This window comes from Gadus morhua, chromosome 15 (assembly GCF_902167405.1).
Source record: "Gadus morhua chromosome 15, gadMor3.0, whole genome shotgun sequence".
In the NCBI taxonomy this organism is placed as follows: domain Eukaryota; kingdom Metazoa; phylum Chordata; class Actinopteri; order Gadiformes; family Gadidae; genus Gadus; species Gadus morhua.
In genome coordinates, this window is record NC_044062.1 from 11,171,622 (window position 1) to 11,188,638 (window position 17,017).

Genomic DNA, 17,017 nt, shown 5'->3' on the forward strand with positions numbered 1-17,017 from the left:
TATAAAGACTTAATTATGGTGCTGACGTTGATGATTATGATGATGATGATGATGATGATGATGATGATGATGATGATGATGATGAGAATGCTGATGATGATAAAAATGCATACCAATGGGTCACGATATTAAAACTGAGCAAGATCTGCTTGCCAAATTTTCAGATTTATTCATTCGTCGGGGGGACCCGACCTCGTGCTAACTGGAATAGGCTAAGGCCGAAAGCTGGTTTGCAATGAAAGCCTGACATCTAGTGGACGAGTTGGTAACACGCGTTGTGGTCACCCTCCATCACCCCTAGCGTCGTGTTCATTCAAACGACGTCATACTGTAGCCTAACCAATGGGCAAAAAACCGCTACACAATCTATAGTACAATCCCGGATGTAGAAATTATGAGGAATGCAATGCTATGGGGATCCAAAAGATGGCAAAGTCTTCTCAGTTTACAGAGCAAGTAAAGGCCTTCTGTATGGGAACCGACATCAACTGACATAGGGAGGTTGCTATACTAGAGAGTTAAAAACCAACCTCCGATTAGGAGTATCTAAACAAACAATAGCCTCATATTAATACAGCCCGAAAAATTTCAAACAAAGTTTAAATCATTAAAAAATGAATGGATCATGCTCTTTTTGAGTTCATTGCAAGCGAATAGCAATATAGTATTGTGGCAAATATTATAGTATTATTTTATACAAGAGCCTTTTGGGTCTGCTTTGACTAGGCAATGTTGTTATTAAATATGTATAGGTAATATATATTTCTAGTATTTAATACCATTTGCATTTTCAATCAGCATAACATTTCGGGGGCTTGGTGAAACAACATAGGAACCTTTAACATAAAAAAAAAATACTTTGTGAATGATTCGGCTATTATGAGAGAGAGGGAGACAGAGGGGAGATTGAGAGAATCTTCCATCTTTCCTGTGTGCTGTTCCCTTGCTGTGGGAGGTTAGCGATGCGCGGCGCAGTGCAGCGCAGCAATAGACCCGTCCGTTTTTTCTGCTCAACACGTTCCCGACACATCTCCCTGGCCTATCCCCGTCTCTCCTGCTACAGCGTCCTCACACACTGCCTTGAGCTACCTGAGGGAAAGGGCACTCCGCCACAAATAAATCTGCGTTAAAAGTGGACGATTTTCGCGCAGTATGGTGCGGTAAACATCGCTGTTTACTTCGCTAACGAGGACGACAACGCTGAGCGAGATGGTAGACGTATAGAGGAGCCTCTCTGCCCATCGGATCGCACGGTCTCCGCTCTGCCCAGCCTGCTGCATCGCCGAGCGGCCTGTAAAGCACAACATGTCGACTAGAACGCCATTGCCGACTGTGAATGAACGTGATACTGAGAATGTAAGTGTTATCTCCAGCAGAAAAGCCAAATGTATTGTTGACATTGTAGCGGAAAGGTTTTTAAAATCGGACTCTCTTATTGTGGGTTGTTCTGGGGCAGCAGCGATTTTAGGGAGCGGGGGTTTTTGGGCTACCAATGTTGCAGAATGACTCGACCAATCACCAGCCTGGTCCGTATGACGGCCATAAAGACACGATATCGTGGAATAAACAGGCGAGCTTTTGTGCATTTCGTGGCGTTTCGTGAATTAACAATGCAGAGTTTCTGGCCTAGCTAACGCACTGCGTCAGTATAGCTAGCTTTATGAGCAATACGAAGGTTAAGTCGTATTGTTGTGACTCTCAATCCGGCTTTTTGTTAGGTAGACTGTGGGGAAATATGTTGCTGCCCCTGTTGCAAGTGGGTATATTGTAGTGCAGGGCGTCAATATTCGGGGGATGGGGGGTGATGCTGTCCCACTTTTCAATAGCCGTACTCGGTAGCATCACAATGTGACATGACATCCATCACCTAGGATGTCCACTCTTGCTGCATACCCGTTATCTATACCCCACTCGGATGTTGTGGTGTTGTAAAACTGCACATATGCATGCCATGCATCAACAGGAAGCTAATTAGGCCATGCGAGATATCCCGTCCAATGTGATGGAATGTTCATCATGATCGATCTCCCTTCTCTCTATCTCTCACACACACACACACACACACACACACACACACACACACACACACACACACACACACACACACACACACACACACACACACTCTAGGTCTGATGACAACCTATGCATTGTGTGTTGACAGGGTATGACATCAGGGTTCGACTTGTTTTCCTGGAATGAACCGTTGCCCAACTATATCCGAAATAATGGAGTATATCATATTTCAGAGACAATGGACATTACAAGAAGCTATGCTTTCTATTTATAGGTAAACACTCACTGCTAAATCACTACACTTAATATATCCCGAGGCAAGGCTTTTCTGAATAATCTATAAATAGTGTTGTTGCATTTTAAGCAGCTCATTTAAATAAGAGTGGGTGGTGGATTCAACATCATTGAGCAGATGGTCACATACCATTACCAATTTACAAAATAGCTAAGATCGTTTCATATTTAAAAGTTTTCGACCTACATTAAACATTATTGTCGAAATATGGTATAAACTATAAATAAAGATTTATACTCTAAAGTATTGCAATAGATTGAGCTGTCTAACTGTCTGCTCTGACATTAACTGTGAAGTCATTTTAGCTCTGCCTTTATCAACACTGGCAGTAGCTAGCCTAGCCTAGCCTTTTATCCATTCCTCTGTAGCACACAGCCCAAGGGCCACTGACTGACGATCTGTATTGCATAACTACCTATTACTCAGAGAGAGACAAGAGGCTTTTAGTGCAAAATGAAGAACATGGTTGTGCCAAGACTTTTCCCTATGCTTCCATCTCTGCCTTGGTATCTAGTAGTCGTGTGTCTGTGTGTCTGTGTGTGTGTGTAAGTTGCTTATTGCAGTGCTGGTGCTAAAATAGCCGGAGGACAGTTTTGACCTAAAGCCAAGCAAATAGTGACGCGTAAATGACCGCTACCGGTCAGACAGCTGGCTGATCTCAGCAGCAGCAGCTAGTCTGACGCCTTCGCCACCAGTGTACCACTGGATGGTCTGCCTGAACGGGCAGCCAATCAAAATTTCCCCCTCCGTCTGTTTTTTTCTAAATATCTTATCGTCCCCCTCATAGTCACGTCTCTGTCGCAAACGCGCACACGCACACTGGGGACGTTGTCGGGATCATGTGGTGTGCTTGTGCGACGCTTCCTCACACAGGAAGTAGGCAAGCTCTGTGTGACGTGCGCTGCTGCACCCGGCCGGTGTAACGTTACCGTGGTGAAAGAGGAGCAGGGCAGCCTGGGTAACCAGACCAAGGCTTTTATTCTCAGGGCTGGGGCGTGGCGCTCTGCAGAAACAGTGGATCATGGGAGCTTTCACCTGGAGTGACATCAGCAGCTGGTGTAGCCCAGCCTGACACAACACTGTTCTGCTCTCTTGTGTCATCTCTCTCTCTCTCGCTCAGCTGTCTCTCTTACACTATTTTTGTAGTGAGCCCATCAAAAATTAATAATTGTGAGTCTTTGGGAGAGCGCTATCTTCTGAGTGTCATGGGGTTGTTTCATATTGCAATCCACATATTGCATTCATTTATCACCCAGCATTATTTGGATTACTTTGTAATCAAAGGTTTTGCTCATTACTTTCATTATTTTGCTACGAGATGATGACGAGGTGGTCAGGAAGGAAGCAGTATGGGGGCGACCTGATTTTCATGCAGCCCTTTTCCTGTAATAGGTTCATTGCAGATGGGACAGGTATATCCCTTGCCTTTGCACACACATACTCCCACTGCAGAGCCATGGCCATCAGGGTGAACATCACTTTAGCCTTAGTGTGCGCAAGCCAGGCTCCTTATAGGAAAATGCAATCTGAGCGGAGCAAAGAACCAGGCTAAAGCGTTAGTCTAGCTAACGTGTGTTGTTGTCTACACTGCTCAAAAAGAAAAAAAACGGTGGGTTTTCTTTTGTACTCTGGGCAGGATATTTTAATGGTGAGGGTGTATAACCCCTAGCTTAAAGAGTCTGTAGTTTGTAGGAATCCAAGAGGACTAACCACCCACCTGCTCACTAGTGACCAGGGTATCTCCTTTAGGTAAAAGCTTTTCTCTCCTAAACGAAAATGGAATCGGCATGCTTCCGGTCGTTTATTCGTTTCTGCCCTTCTGCGTTCCTCCCGCAGCACTCGTCGGACGGCTTCGTGGAGCCCCCCGTCCCGCCCACCAAGTCGGCCAGCCGCCACAGCCTGCCGCGATGCCGAAACTCCCTGACCTCCACCGAGGAGCACCCCCACATCGGCAACTACCGGCTCCTCAAGACCATCGGCAAGGGGAACTTCGCCAAGGTCAAGCTCGCGCGGCACGTCCTCACAGGCCGAGAGGTGAGACGGTGGGGCGACCCTGTTGAACCAGGGATGAGATGAAAAGTTGTATTTCTTTATGCCATTTGGTTTGGGAGAAATGCCCACACCCTCAGAGTTAGACCCCTTTTATAACCGCATAACTAGTAAGGCGTTATGTACACGCTGTGGTGTTCAACTTCTGAAAGCTGCTGTTCATCAAAGCAACTGCATTCACAGGTCTTCTGTTTCTGCACAGGACTACAGTGCACAGTAGCTGCATTTCAACTCGCATCCTGTTTGTTGAAATTGGCTACTCAACCGAATTTGCGACTCAGTCAGTATTGCGATTGTAGATCATATCCGGGGCGCTGGTGTTTTAGTCTCTCCTTTTCTGATCGTTTTTTTCTTCAGTTGGCAGGATTTCTATTTCTATGTGGTTTTTTTTTATCAATTATTTTTTATGTGGGATTTTGTTATATTTTGAGAGAATTATTGAAGGCCCACAGCTGCCATTACTCATTCAGAAATGGCACAGGGAGAGAAAAAATGTCCTGTTGTGAAAGTGTCATTTTTGACAGTGCTTTTGTCCTTGTGGGTCACTTACCAAGCTCAAATTCACACTTGCTATCTCTCCATCTCTCCCTCCCTCTCTCTCTGTCTGCTGGCCTCCATCTCCCTCTCTGTCTTGCCTTTAAACATGAAGCTATTGTCGCTGCATTGCCAGTGATCCAAGCCCCGCTATGTTGTGTCTGTAAGTAAAGCTCCTGTTTCCCAGGGACAGAGAAAAAAGGAAAGAAAAGGTGACCTGCAGTCTGTGTACCACCTCTCTCCCACTGGCAGAGCCTTATAATCAGTTACTGGTCTCTCTCCCACTGGCAGAGCCTTAGAACCAGTTACTGGTCTCTCTCCCACTGGGAGAGCCTTAGAACCAGTTACTGGTCTCTCTCCCACTGGCAGAGCCTTAGAACCAGTTACTGGTCTCTCTCCCACTGGCAGAGCCTTAGAATCAGTTACTGGTCCCTCCCGCTGGCAGAGCCTTAGAATCAGTTACTGGTCCCTCCCGCTGGCAGGGTCTGAGAACCAGTTACTGGTCTCTCTCCCGCTGGCAGGGTCTGAGAACCAGTTACTGGTCTCTCTCCCCCTGGCAGGGTCTGAGAACCAGTTACTGGTCTCTCTCACCCTGGCAGGGTCTGAGAACCAGTTACTGGTCTCTCTCACCCTGGCAGGGTCTGAGAACCAGTTACTGGTCTCTCTCTCCCTCGCTGGGGCTGAGACTCTGGTGCTGGTCTCTCTTTCCCTGGCAGGCTCTGGGAACATGGCGCTGGTCTCTCTCCCTCTTGCACGGTTTGAGAGCAAGAGACGCTGGTCCCTATCCCCCTGGCAGGGTCTGAGAATCAGGAGCTGGTCTCTCTCCCCCCTGACAGGGTCTGAGAATCAGGCACTGGTCTCTCTCCCTCTGGCAGGGTCTGGGAATCAGGAGCTGGTCTCTCTTCCCCTGGCAGGGTCTTAGAGCCAGGAGCTGGTCTCTCTCCCCCATGACAGGGTCTGAGAATCAGGCGCTGGTGTCTCTCCCTCTGGCAGGGTCTGAGAGCCAGGAGCTGGTCTCTCTCCCTCTGGCAGGGTCTGAGAATCAGGCGCTGGTCTCTCTCCCTCTGGCAGGGTCTGAGAATCAGGCGCTGGTCTCTCTCCCTCTGGCAGGGTCTGAGAGCCAGGAGCTGGTCTCTGCAGCCTGGGTGCTTCTGCGGCACTTCTAGCGTATCTTTACTCTCACACCCTCTTATCTAATCAAGTTACACCTAATAATAATATTCCTAGTCACGCTGCACAGCAGGATCCCTGAGTTAGCTGGATCTCCTCTGTGTGATTCCTGTTTTAATGCTGGTTGGGTGGGCTGGGGGTGTGTGGGTTACCGGCTACTGCCTACTTTTTCGCTGGGAAGGTCAGGCACTGATGTAATGTGTTCGCTTGCCCTTGCTGGTTCATCAGAATGCACAGGCATTGCTGTGAGTCAGAGAAAACAGGTGGGGGGCAAAACAGGGACATGGCGCTAATGCTGATGGGTCAACCACAATGCGTACAAACTGGGGTTAGCACAAGGCTTACAGACCAGTTAGGCACAATGCTTGAAGACCAGTTAAGCAAAAGTCGTACAGACTGGGGTTAGCATATGCTTATGGATGGGGATTGGCAAAAAGCTAATAAAGCAGACCTGGTTACGAACTGGGACCTCCTGAATGGCACTCTCCTTTATGTTCTAAATAGCCCTTGATTTCACACACACGCACGCACGCACACACACCTTGAGCTAGGCAATATATATGTTTTTCAATTATTAGAAGAAGACGATTAACCTGTACTAACTAGTAATGGGTATGAAGCCACCACTGATCCCATCTGGGCTATTTAACTTGTATGCCTCTCGCTTGTTACTTTCCTCATTTCAAGATGCTTTGTCATTTCATCAATACTGTTATTCATTTACTTTAGAATATTTATTGTGTTCAGGGGAGGAATGTAGGCAGAAAAAAAATGAACACATAGTTTGTATCACTATTGAAGCCGCTGCTCGTTGTATTGAATGACCTTGACCCTGGCTCGCTGTCCTCGCTGCGTGCCGTGACGAGGAATACAGATGAACACGCGGGTAGAGCCCTCCACCACAGACTTCCTGTTGTCCTTCCCAGCGTCCACGCGTGTGTTTATGTGGACGTATGCGCTTGCGTGTGTGCATCACGTGTGTGGGTGTGTGTCGGTCCTGTCACATAAGCATGGAACGTATAGTAGTGAATAATTAACAGGGATGCCCTTCTGTCACTGTGGATCTAAATTATTTATCGTTAAATAAATTACCCCAAGCGCGGGGGGGGGGGAACGAACGCACACATACACACTTAAACACGTATGCCGAGGATCACACTCATAACCGCAGCTCAGTTTCAGTCCCGCTAGCCACACCCAGCTTGCATCAGCCCCTCACACCCCCAAGTGGAGGAGAGGGTTTTCTTCAGATTTCGTTCTTCAGACTCACGCAACTGTCTGACAATCACGCAGAGCATGACAGAAAGCGCTACACGGTCATGTCCACTCTGAGGAGAGTGAATGTGATATACGGTACGGTGTGAAGACAAGCACAGCGTACAGGCCAAGGGCTAGTTCTCCACAGGGGGAGGGAGTTCTGTCCATGCACCTGCCCACCTCATCCTGGCCACAAATAGACGATAACTGCATAATGTCTGCAATACACAAGAGCATCTCTCTCCCTCCCTCTCTCTCGCTCTCTCACGTGGCATCTCTCTCGCTCTCTCTCTCTCGCTCTCTCTGTCTGTCTCCGTCTCCCCCTCTGTCACTCTCTCCCCTTTATTCTCTCACGCTGTCTCTAGGTGTGGTGCCATCTCTCTTACTCACCCGCCATCTCTCTCTCTCTCTCTCTCTCTCTCTCTCTCTCTCTCTCTCTCTCTCTCTCTCTCTCTCTCTCTCTCTCTCTCTCTCTCTCTCTCTCTCTCTCTCTCTCTCTCTCTCTCTCTCTCTCTCTCTCTCTCTCTCCCCTTTCTCTTTCTATTGCTTGCTTGCTTACTCTTTCTCCTTCCTTTGCGTGCTCAGACTTTTTCCGCTCTCTTCCTCTTTCCTTCACATTCTTCCTTTCTCTCCCTCTCTTTCTCTTTCTTACTTCCTTTTCCCTATACTCTTCATCCTCTGCATGATCTGTTCCTGTCTTTGATGTATAGTGCAGTAGCCTATGTGCTTTTGTCCACATATTTCTTATTGTATCCACCTTGTTTCTACTCGGGGCGTACAGGAGATGAGTGGCACCCCCAACGTCTGCCTTAGAGTGGGGTTGCGCTGCAGGGATGCGGGGCGGGTTTGGAGAACCCCCTTGTTGTTCTTATAGCAGTTCCACCAATCGCAGGATTCTGTGACTCCGCCTTCTCCTCCACCTCAGCTGAGGGCCGCTTTTAAAGGGCCACAGGATACAACCAGAGATATCCTTTCACGCGGGCTTATTAGCTTACTGTTTTAATTAAGCCGTAACGAGCGTGTAGTTGCTCCAGTGGCGCTCTCGTTACTAATATCTCCCCTGTCTCATGGTAATGGTTTTATGATCGCAAACGCTATGAGATTCATAGCGTCGGCTTGGATGGCTGCCATATGTGGGATTTTTGTTTCACTAGAGGCGTGGCGGCCATGTTGTGTGGGCTTATCAAGCCGTATGTCTGTGTGTGATGATGTAGCACACAAAAAAAGACATTGAGTCGTGGCTTCCCCAATTTAATTTGCAGGGATGGATTTATAGTTTTATTAAAATGGGCGGCAACTGTATCAGTCACAGTTAGGCGAACATTTCTGGCACCGGTATAGAAAAGATGCTTAATCAGCTGCTTATAGACATAATTGATCAGCTCAATGTACTAAGAGAGGGTGAGGGGCTGGCACCGAGGGCCTTCTAGTGTGCTGAGCTCTCAGAATCACAGCACATTGGCTCTGCTGTCGGGCGGAGGGGAGAGTTGCATGCCAGTCGGCTAGCAAATCAGTTAACTAGCAACCATGGGTCCTATGGAATCACAGCGAATGACTCTGTTTTTGCAGCCACTTTGTGTGTGTGTGTGTATGTGTGTGTGTGTGTGTGTGTGTGTGTGAGAGAGTGAGACAACTCCTAGTTATTCACAATGATTTTACACAGATTTTGTTTTCAACAGCTGCAAATCAAAGCTCCAGTTATGAAAGACTGGCCGGCTGCCTGTACCAGGGTTTTCATTTAGTTTTTTTTCTAACTGTTGGATGTAAAATAATGAGGACGCACTGCTGTACGGCCCCGAGGCTGTGTGGTGTGTTTACTGCACAAACCAGAGAAAGGCAAATGGATTATCCGTTTTGGCTTCTAACTTTTTCTTTCATCTCTCTCTCTCTCTCTCTCTCTCTCTCTCTCTCTCTCTCTCTCTCTCTCTCTCTCTCTCTCTCTCTCTCTCTCTCTCTCTCTCTCTCTCTCTCTCTCTCTCTCTCTCTCTCTCTCTCTCTCTCTCTCTCTCTCTCTCTCTCTCTCTCTCTCTCTCTCTCTCTTTCTCTTTCTCTCTTTCTTTCTTTCTTTCTTTTCTCCCCCCCCCAGGTGGCTGTGAAGATCATAGACAAGACCCAGCTGAACCCCACTAGTCTACAGAAGGTAACACCCTGCCTCACACCACATACTGTAGAGTTCTCTGTCTGTCTCTCCAACACTCTCTCCCTCTTTATGTTTCTCTCTCACTGTCTGTCGCTGTCTTTATGTCTTTTGACCCTTTTGCTTTCTTTGTCTCACTTTCTATGTCATTCTCACGCTCTTTGTGTGTGTTTGTTTTTCTATATGTGTTTGTCACATGCACACTGTGGGTTTGTGGTGCAGGATCAGCTGTTGAAAACACCCCCCCTCCTCCACCACCGTTGCTTCCCTCCCACTCTCCCTGGTTTCTACTGCTGTCTGATTAGTGGTCGTATAAGCAGAACCCGAGCACACAGAGGTTAGGGAAGTGTCTTATTCGAATAGGGATCTACATATAAGCCCTTCCTCTGGATCAAAGGCATGCACACCACATGCAAAAACACACACATGTACACAGGCCGAAATATACATGCATGTAAGCAGTCCCACATACATATATATATATATGCATGCGTGCATACATACACACACACACACACACAATTTCCTCTTGCGTGTGGAGCAATACAATTGTACATCTGTATGTTGGTCCGCGGCCATGGATCCAGAGATGAGAAGAGATGATAAATTGTTTATGTGTCCCAGCATGCAACCGGCCCTCATAGAGTTGGACGACCGACTGTGGGGCGAATGCATTACCACTCTCTCAGAACTTCCTCTTTCGGAAGACATTTCAAAGGAATCCCAGGGTGAGGCTAGGGTTGGTCACAACAGTCTAGAGTTATTCAGAAACAGTAAATGGACTGTTTTGTAAAACATATACACACCAACCTTTTCATTGCATTGAGGACCATTCTGAAGAACATATCAGAGCCTGGGCAAAGATAAGGTCTCAAAATACATATTGTATTATTTTGCTGGTCTCAATAGAGCTTATTTTTCTTACTGCCTTTGGTACCATGTTGACAAAATACGGTGATACCTAACCCCAAGGCTTCCTCCTGAGCTCTGCCTGGACCCAGAGGGGGAGGGGGGGGGGGGAGAGACCCAGGTCGCGGCCCCCCTCCCTGGGTTTATAGGCTGTAGTGGGGCCATCAATAGGAACTCATGGGACGTCACTGGTAGGGGGGCGGGTTCAGCATCAGCAGTGTTTTGAGCCAGTCATAGCTTTTTTATTGCAGCCTGCTGTCTCGCGATGCATATGGAAGAGCAAACATGCTGTTTGACCACTGATCGAGTGCCTCTGTTGAATTATTCATGAGGCCCCTTAAAGGTCTAGCGTTGGCTGTAGTCGACCCGCTGTGTGTGTGTGTGTGTGTGTGTGTGTGTGTGTGTGTGTTGGGTACTAGCGGGGGCTTGACTGCTGTGAATCCTCTGGTCCTGGACTGGCGAAATGGCCTATTAAGCAAGAGCCCCATCTGCAATGCAGCAGTGATCTACTGGATTATATTGATTGTCTCCTAGACTCTGGTGTCCTGTCCTTGTGAACTCACACCAGTGTTCATGGAACCGGGTCCTGCCCCCGGATACAAAGGCCCATTGGGCCTCCTCTTGGTTGCCTGTAATCGCCAGGCCAATTGAGGAATGCGTACACGTCTGGAACTTCTCAGTTCATGCTCCATCATTTTCGGTTATTGACGGGCGCAAAACCAAATGCCTCTGGACGCATTTGGATAGATCTACAATTAATCACAGCAGTGAACGAGTGACACGTCAGTGGCAGCCATATTTTGAAAATGACTCATCTGTGCTCCTCTGTACGGTCGGTCATGGTATCAAATATTGGATTTTCAGAGCAATGATGGCACTTTGCATGGTGATGGAACCTTAATCTATCAACAAGCGATGTAAATAATTATGTTTATACAAGTTTATACCTTGTATAAGCTGTTATTCTGATAGTTGATCAAGTAGTGACATATTTATTAATAATCAATAATAGAGATGCACCGATCAACCGGCCGCCGATTAAAAAAGCCGGTTTTGTATCCAATCGGCCACAATCGGTGACCTGCCGGTCACTGTCGTAATTTCCGGTTTTCGGCCGATCAAACTCACCCGCATGCGCGGTGCGTAGCAGCTCAAGGCGCCCAGAGCGCGGGAAGAAAAACATGTCGCTGATTTGGACTTATTTCACTGTGTGCCAGGACGACCCAAAACACGCTGTTTGTAATGCTTGCAAGTCAAAAATAAGCCGTGGGGGATCATGTTGCTAGGTACGCGTCCTGCGTCCCTGACGCATTCAAATCTGAAAGGACGCACTAAACTCACTATCCATGCGTCCCGGGGACGCATCTAATTTTCCCCATGAAAAACGATACATTGTGAACATTAAACAACTCGTGTTTAATCACAGTAACTGGCCAAAGAAACCTTCTTGTGAGCAGACCAGACAAGCACTGTTTCAACCCTCTGCGCATCTACTCGGCGCAGACGTGATCCCCTGTTCAAAGTATCGCGACATGCTAATTTAGCCGCTACCAAAACAACTAGCTCGTCACCGCTGATTTCATTTCAACAATTAAAAATACAAACTTCATAGTAAATAAACCCACGTTTCCACTGCTCGATGCTGTGCTCATTCGTGTCGATTATGTTGTAACGTTTAGGGGACGTGCTGTAATGAAATAAATGAAACATAATCCGGTGGTGGTGATGAAAACTACATTGAACGGCAGCCTACATATTGTTATGCCCAAACGGCGCCTGCGCATACATCGCGCTTCCAACGAGATCCCGTTTTTCTCGAGAAACAGGCAGAGAAGAGAGAACGCAAAAATACCACCAAAGAAAAAGATGAAACCTATTGCAGGTCAGCAAACTATTGCAGCTGCATTTTCTGTCCCCACTACCTCTGCACTCCTCCCTGACTCTGATCAGCCTAGAGAGAGTACCTCAACATTGCCTGTACCTACTTCTGCCTCCCCCTCTACTGAGCCTGATGAGCCCACTGCAGAAGAATTGCCTCAACCTTCTACATGTTCCTCCCAAAAAAAGCGAACTTTTCTGAAGCAGTGGCTCACCACATACAAATGGCTGCGCTTTTCAGATGACAATTTCATGTATTGAGTTTAACACTATTAATTTCATTTAAGAAATAGAATAATAATAAAAAAGAAACACATTTTTTAAACTGGGGAGTCGGGACCCATTGAATTTCTCAGGGACCCACCCAACTCGCCACCTGTGGGTCCCGGGGACTCACTACATTGAAAACCTATCAACATATTATATGATTATAATTATTTCTTAGAAAATCGGTATCGGAAAAACCGGTTTTGGCAGGTCAGACCTCCTTAAAAACCGGAAATCGGTATCGGCCAAGAATTTTGCAATCGGTGCATCTCTAATCAATAATTCATTATTGGTTGACATTAATTGTCAACAAATGTGAATTATATTGAATATGCATATTGGATATGAGAGATACAGGGGTTGAAGAGTGTCTTCCTGAAATATAATCCGGTATAAAGTATAAATACTGTACAGCTTTGACTGTTGACTGTTGACATTGAAAATTGAGTCATTTTTTGCGTCATGATTAGTCAACGTAATCGATCAATGATGTCAGCCCCTCAAATATGCAAACCGATACTGCTTCGGGAAATATAATATTGATTCGGTGTCAGGCTTTTAACGGCTAAATACTAAGTGTAAGAACAAAATTGTCCCTTTCCTTCAATATAATATGGTCTGATACATTCAGTATATGTATATATAGTTATATCTCATTTATAATGTGAGAACTGATCTTTTTCGGTCAGCCTCTCTATCTCTTTCTCTCACTAACCCTAGCTCACCCTTGCCCAATCTCTCTCGCTCTACCATAGCTGGTGGTGGATGTCTCTGGCTCCTCTTGTTGTGGGCTGCAGCGGGCTGGGTTTCGGGGCTCTCTCCATCTGGCTCAGTGGGCACAGCCAGGGCCATTACAGAGCTCACTGAACATGCGTTACATGCACACACATCCACACATCCACACGCACAGAGGTACAAAAAACTCCTAGAACTGACTTGCCTCTAACACCTTAGTTTTTTGATAACGTATGGTGGTGGGTAACTTGTTAGGAGCGCATGTGCAAGCACTCACTAATTCACATGCACACCGACGTATTCACGTGCATATATCCTCCCGCAACTCAAGTTCCAGGAGATGGATTACACACAGAGACAGAGTCCATGCTGGGACTTCTTCTGAACACAAACTGTTTATATTTTTGCTTATTGATGGTAGGAGGAAGGTTTTCCATCGAGGGCATTTAGTTTTCCTTGCCTTGCATCCAGAACTCATGAATGAATGGAGACCGCGGGCGCCCTCAAAGGGCTGACGGCAGCTCCTAAGGATCTCAGAAAATCTGCCCAGGGTTTTTCCTCTTCTCCATCAAAATGATTGAACTTTGTTTAGAGAAAGGGTCGGAGCAGGTCAAGGAATTTCTCTTGAGGTCAGAAGGACTGAAGGGAAGTGATGGTCCGATGTGGCTCGTCCTATTGGCCGGCTGCCCTCCTGTCCCCTCGCTCTAGTAACTTGTGTGGTTCAGCACAACAGGAAATGAGGTCAGCTGAGCTCCCAGAGTGCATCCAGTGATCCGCCACAGGAAACGCATCACGTGTCAAACGTGGTCAAATATGTTGATGTTGTCATGGTTTTTAGGCATTCCAGCCCCGAAATAGTCCTTGCTCAGTTAATCCTCTTTTCATTTATTTTTTATGGAGCAAGCATTCGCTCTCTCAGTCTCTCTCTTTCTCCTGCCATTCTGTCAATTCCAAAACACACTAAAGTAGGCGAGGCGAGTAACTGGACGGTTCTGACGTACAGACTTAGCAAAGTCTTTCCTATGCCGCTGTGAACTTTCAATGCTACATCCTCTTAAAGTTTGAGAGCGATTTTAAGTGGAAGTAATTTTATTAAGCAAGCAAAACTCTGTCATGTCCTTCCAGTCAGAACCCCTAACTTAGTTATCACAAAGTGCTGTACACTATCAAACTAAAGTAGGCCAAGCAGGTACCTACACTGTTATGTTATAGAGTGGAAGAACAGACTGATGAATGAGCTAGCCATGCTACAACAACAGAGATCGAGAGAATATAATAAAGGAATTAACCAATCAAAACTGTAATCTCCCTTTAATTATTACACATGCTAACGGTCCCAATCAAACTTAAGTAGGCTGAGTGAGTCACTCGACTAACATGGCGCTATAATCTGGCCATGCCTCATCCTATAAGGTTGCTGCAATGTGATGCTGCTAACAAATTAATTTAGCAATCCATACGCTGTTATCTCCTTAATTATGACATGGAACTAATCCCCTATTTAGTTCCCGTTGTCTTCCTGCTATAGTGAGAGGACACTAAACCCTGACCCTGGGTGAGGGCCTATACTAGCTGACGGTCTATCGCCGGGTCGCCGGCAGTGTTAAGCGTCGGGTGTTGGCGTCTGTCTTGCGTCTGACCGAGTGTATCAGTCAGCAGTGCACTACAGTGTCGTAGCCCCCCCCCCCCCATGGGGGGGAGATCTGGGCTCCGGTTCCTAGAGAAGCAGAACGTGATGGGACGGACAGTATAGTTCTCTGTTGTGATTCATTGTAGACACCGGGGGAAAGAATTAGAGTAGAGATAATAACGTGTGAATTACATGGCCGATGCTGTGGGATCCACTCCCGCAACACGTGGTGAAACCTCTTGATCAAGAGGTTCCACAACGTGTTGCGAGAGTGGATCCCACAGCATCCATGTTATTCACACGTTATTATCTCTACTCTAATTCTTCCACATTGGGCGTGCTCTTGGCAAACCGAATGTGTTGTTGAGTCGACCCCCCCTGCCTGCCCCCTCACTCCGGACTGTTTCGGTGGCGGGCTGCGGGGGTAGATTAATAGCAGGTCTGTCTCCCTATGAAGAGGCCCCTCTGGTATGCAGACAGGCAGTAGTGGTTCATGGTTCATCTGATTCCGACTGTGTGCCTGCCGGGTCGCGGTAGTGCCACTGCCTAGGGAAATCCCTGCGCTTCATCCTCCATTGCTGGATTCGTCGTTAGTCGGGAGTTCAATACGTGCACAAACCAACGCATGCACACACTCGCACACGTACACTAGTCTACGCCACGCTAACGCAGACCCTTATTGGGAAGAGCTGTGCAGGCGTCCTGGCCTGTCCATAATCCCACGTGGAATAAGCAGCTGTGCCGCGGTGACTGAAATAGTGCGGCCAGATCTCGCGAGCGCTTTCCCCTGGCATGATGTCCCGGTGCATGGGGGACACTGTGCGGTAATTAAGGCTAGTTTGGAAGTCTGGTCGCCTCTGGGTGACTCTTAAGTAGGTCACTGGCACGCAGACAACCGAGTTTCCCCCGGCCAACTTATTAAATTGCGCTTTTGTGCGTGCATCAAACGGGATGCGGCGCCTGATAATACAATTAAGGCTGTGCCCAGACAATGGCATTCCCCACCGCCGCGCTCGGAGAACGAAAGGAGCCCGGTTTGGTTTTAATTGTGTTCCGTACCCTGAACCGTTCAGCCGTCCACCTAAAACAAGATGGCACTTTCCCTGTCTTTTGTTTGTTCGGGGGATCAGCCCTCACGTTCTCTGCTGAGGAAATGTACGTGTTTGTTGTGGGTCACAAATGGGTGGTTGTAGGGGCCGTTGTTATGTTTTGCATGTACACTTTTGGTTTGCACAGAGCCAACAAAGCTCTGTTCTTTTCTGCTCTATCCTGTGTATTCCATCCTGCATGAGGTAGGATCTTTTTCTCTGTTCAGACATATACACAAAAGCTAGAGTTATGTTGTTGGTCTAATCTTTTGTATCCGTCTGTATGTGTTGTTGTGCGGTGCCGTGGTCCTTCTCTCTCAGATCTGTTCTGAGTTATGTTTCCAAATGGCTGCACGCCACATGCTTCCCCTGTGAGGGACTGGAGGGCAATGACGCAAATAAGAGAGGAGGGGGGGGGGGGGGGGAGGTAGGGAGGGAGGGAGAGAGTAGGTGGGAGGGAGGGAGAGATATAGGGAGGCACAGAGATATAGGGAAGGGGAGGGAAAGACAGCGAGAGAGGGGGAGGGGAAGGGAGGTATAGGGAGAGGGAGAGCAACATGAGAGACTGAGGCAGACAGACCATGGATCAAGGGATGATTAAAGTACTGATATCAATCGGAGAAACGATAGAGAACCTCATTGGCAAATAGTGTGTGTGTGTGTGTGTGTGTGTGTGTGTGTGTGTGTGTGTGTGTGTGGGGGGGGTATATTTTTCTGGTGTATTGGTGTTTACTTCTGTATATGTGTCGGCATGTACTATAGTTGATGTGTTGGACGTAGTACAGTAGATATGTGTTAGTGTTAACTACACTAGATGTGTATTTGCCTATACTACAGTAGATATGCTGGTGTGTACTAATTTAGATGTGTATTGGCCTGTACAACAATAGATGTACTGGCCTTTACCACATTAGATGTGTACTGACCAGTACTATCCTAGATGTGTACTGACCTGTACTACACTAGATGTGTACCCTCTGTACTACACTAAATGTGTACCCTCTGTACTACACTAGATGTGTACTTACCTGTAGTACACTAGATATGTACTG

At 47.1% G+C, this 17,017-nt stretch overlaps 1 protein-coding gene across 7 annotated transcripts in view; it reads left to right on the forward strand.

Annotated features, from left to right (window-relative positions):
- Window positions 1-937: 937 nt before the first annotated feature.
- The window catches only part of mark1 (MAP/microtubule affinity-regulating kinase 1), a 36,993-nt gene continuing 20,913 nt past the window's right edge, over window positions 938-17,017 (forward strand). For 3 of the 7 annotated variants that reach the window (XM_030379400.1, XM_030379399.1, XM_030379401.1), the window contains exons 1-3: window positions 941-1,356; window positions 4,148-4,345; window positions 9,408-9,461. In XM_030379400.1, the coding sequence (XP_030235260.1) occupies window positions 1,306-1,356; window positions 4,148-4,345; window positions 9,408-9,461 (303 nt within the window). In that variant the 5' untranslated portion in view covers window positions 941-1,305. Of the gene's footprint in view, window positions 1,357-4,147; window positions 4,346-9,407; window positions 9,462-17,017 lie in introns of all 7 variants that reach the window. The other 4 variants (XM_030379396.1, XM_030379398.1, XM_030379397.1 and 1 more) reach the window with 3 other exon arrangements.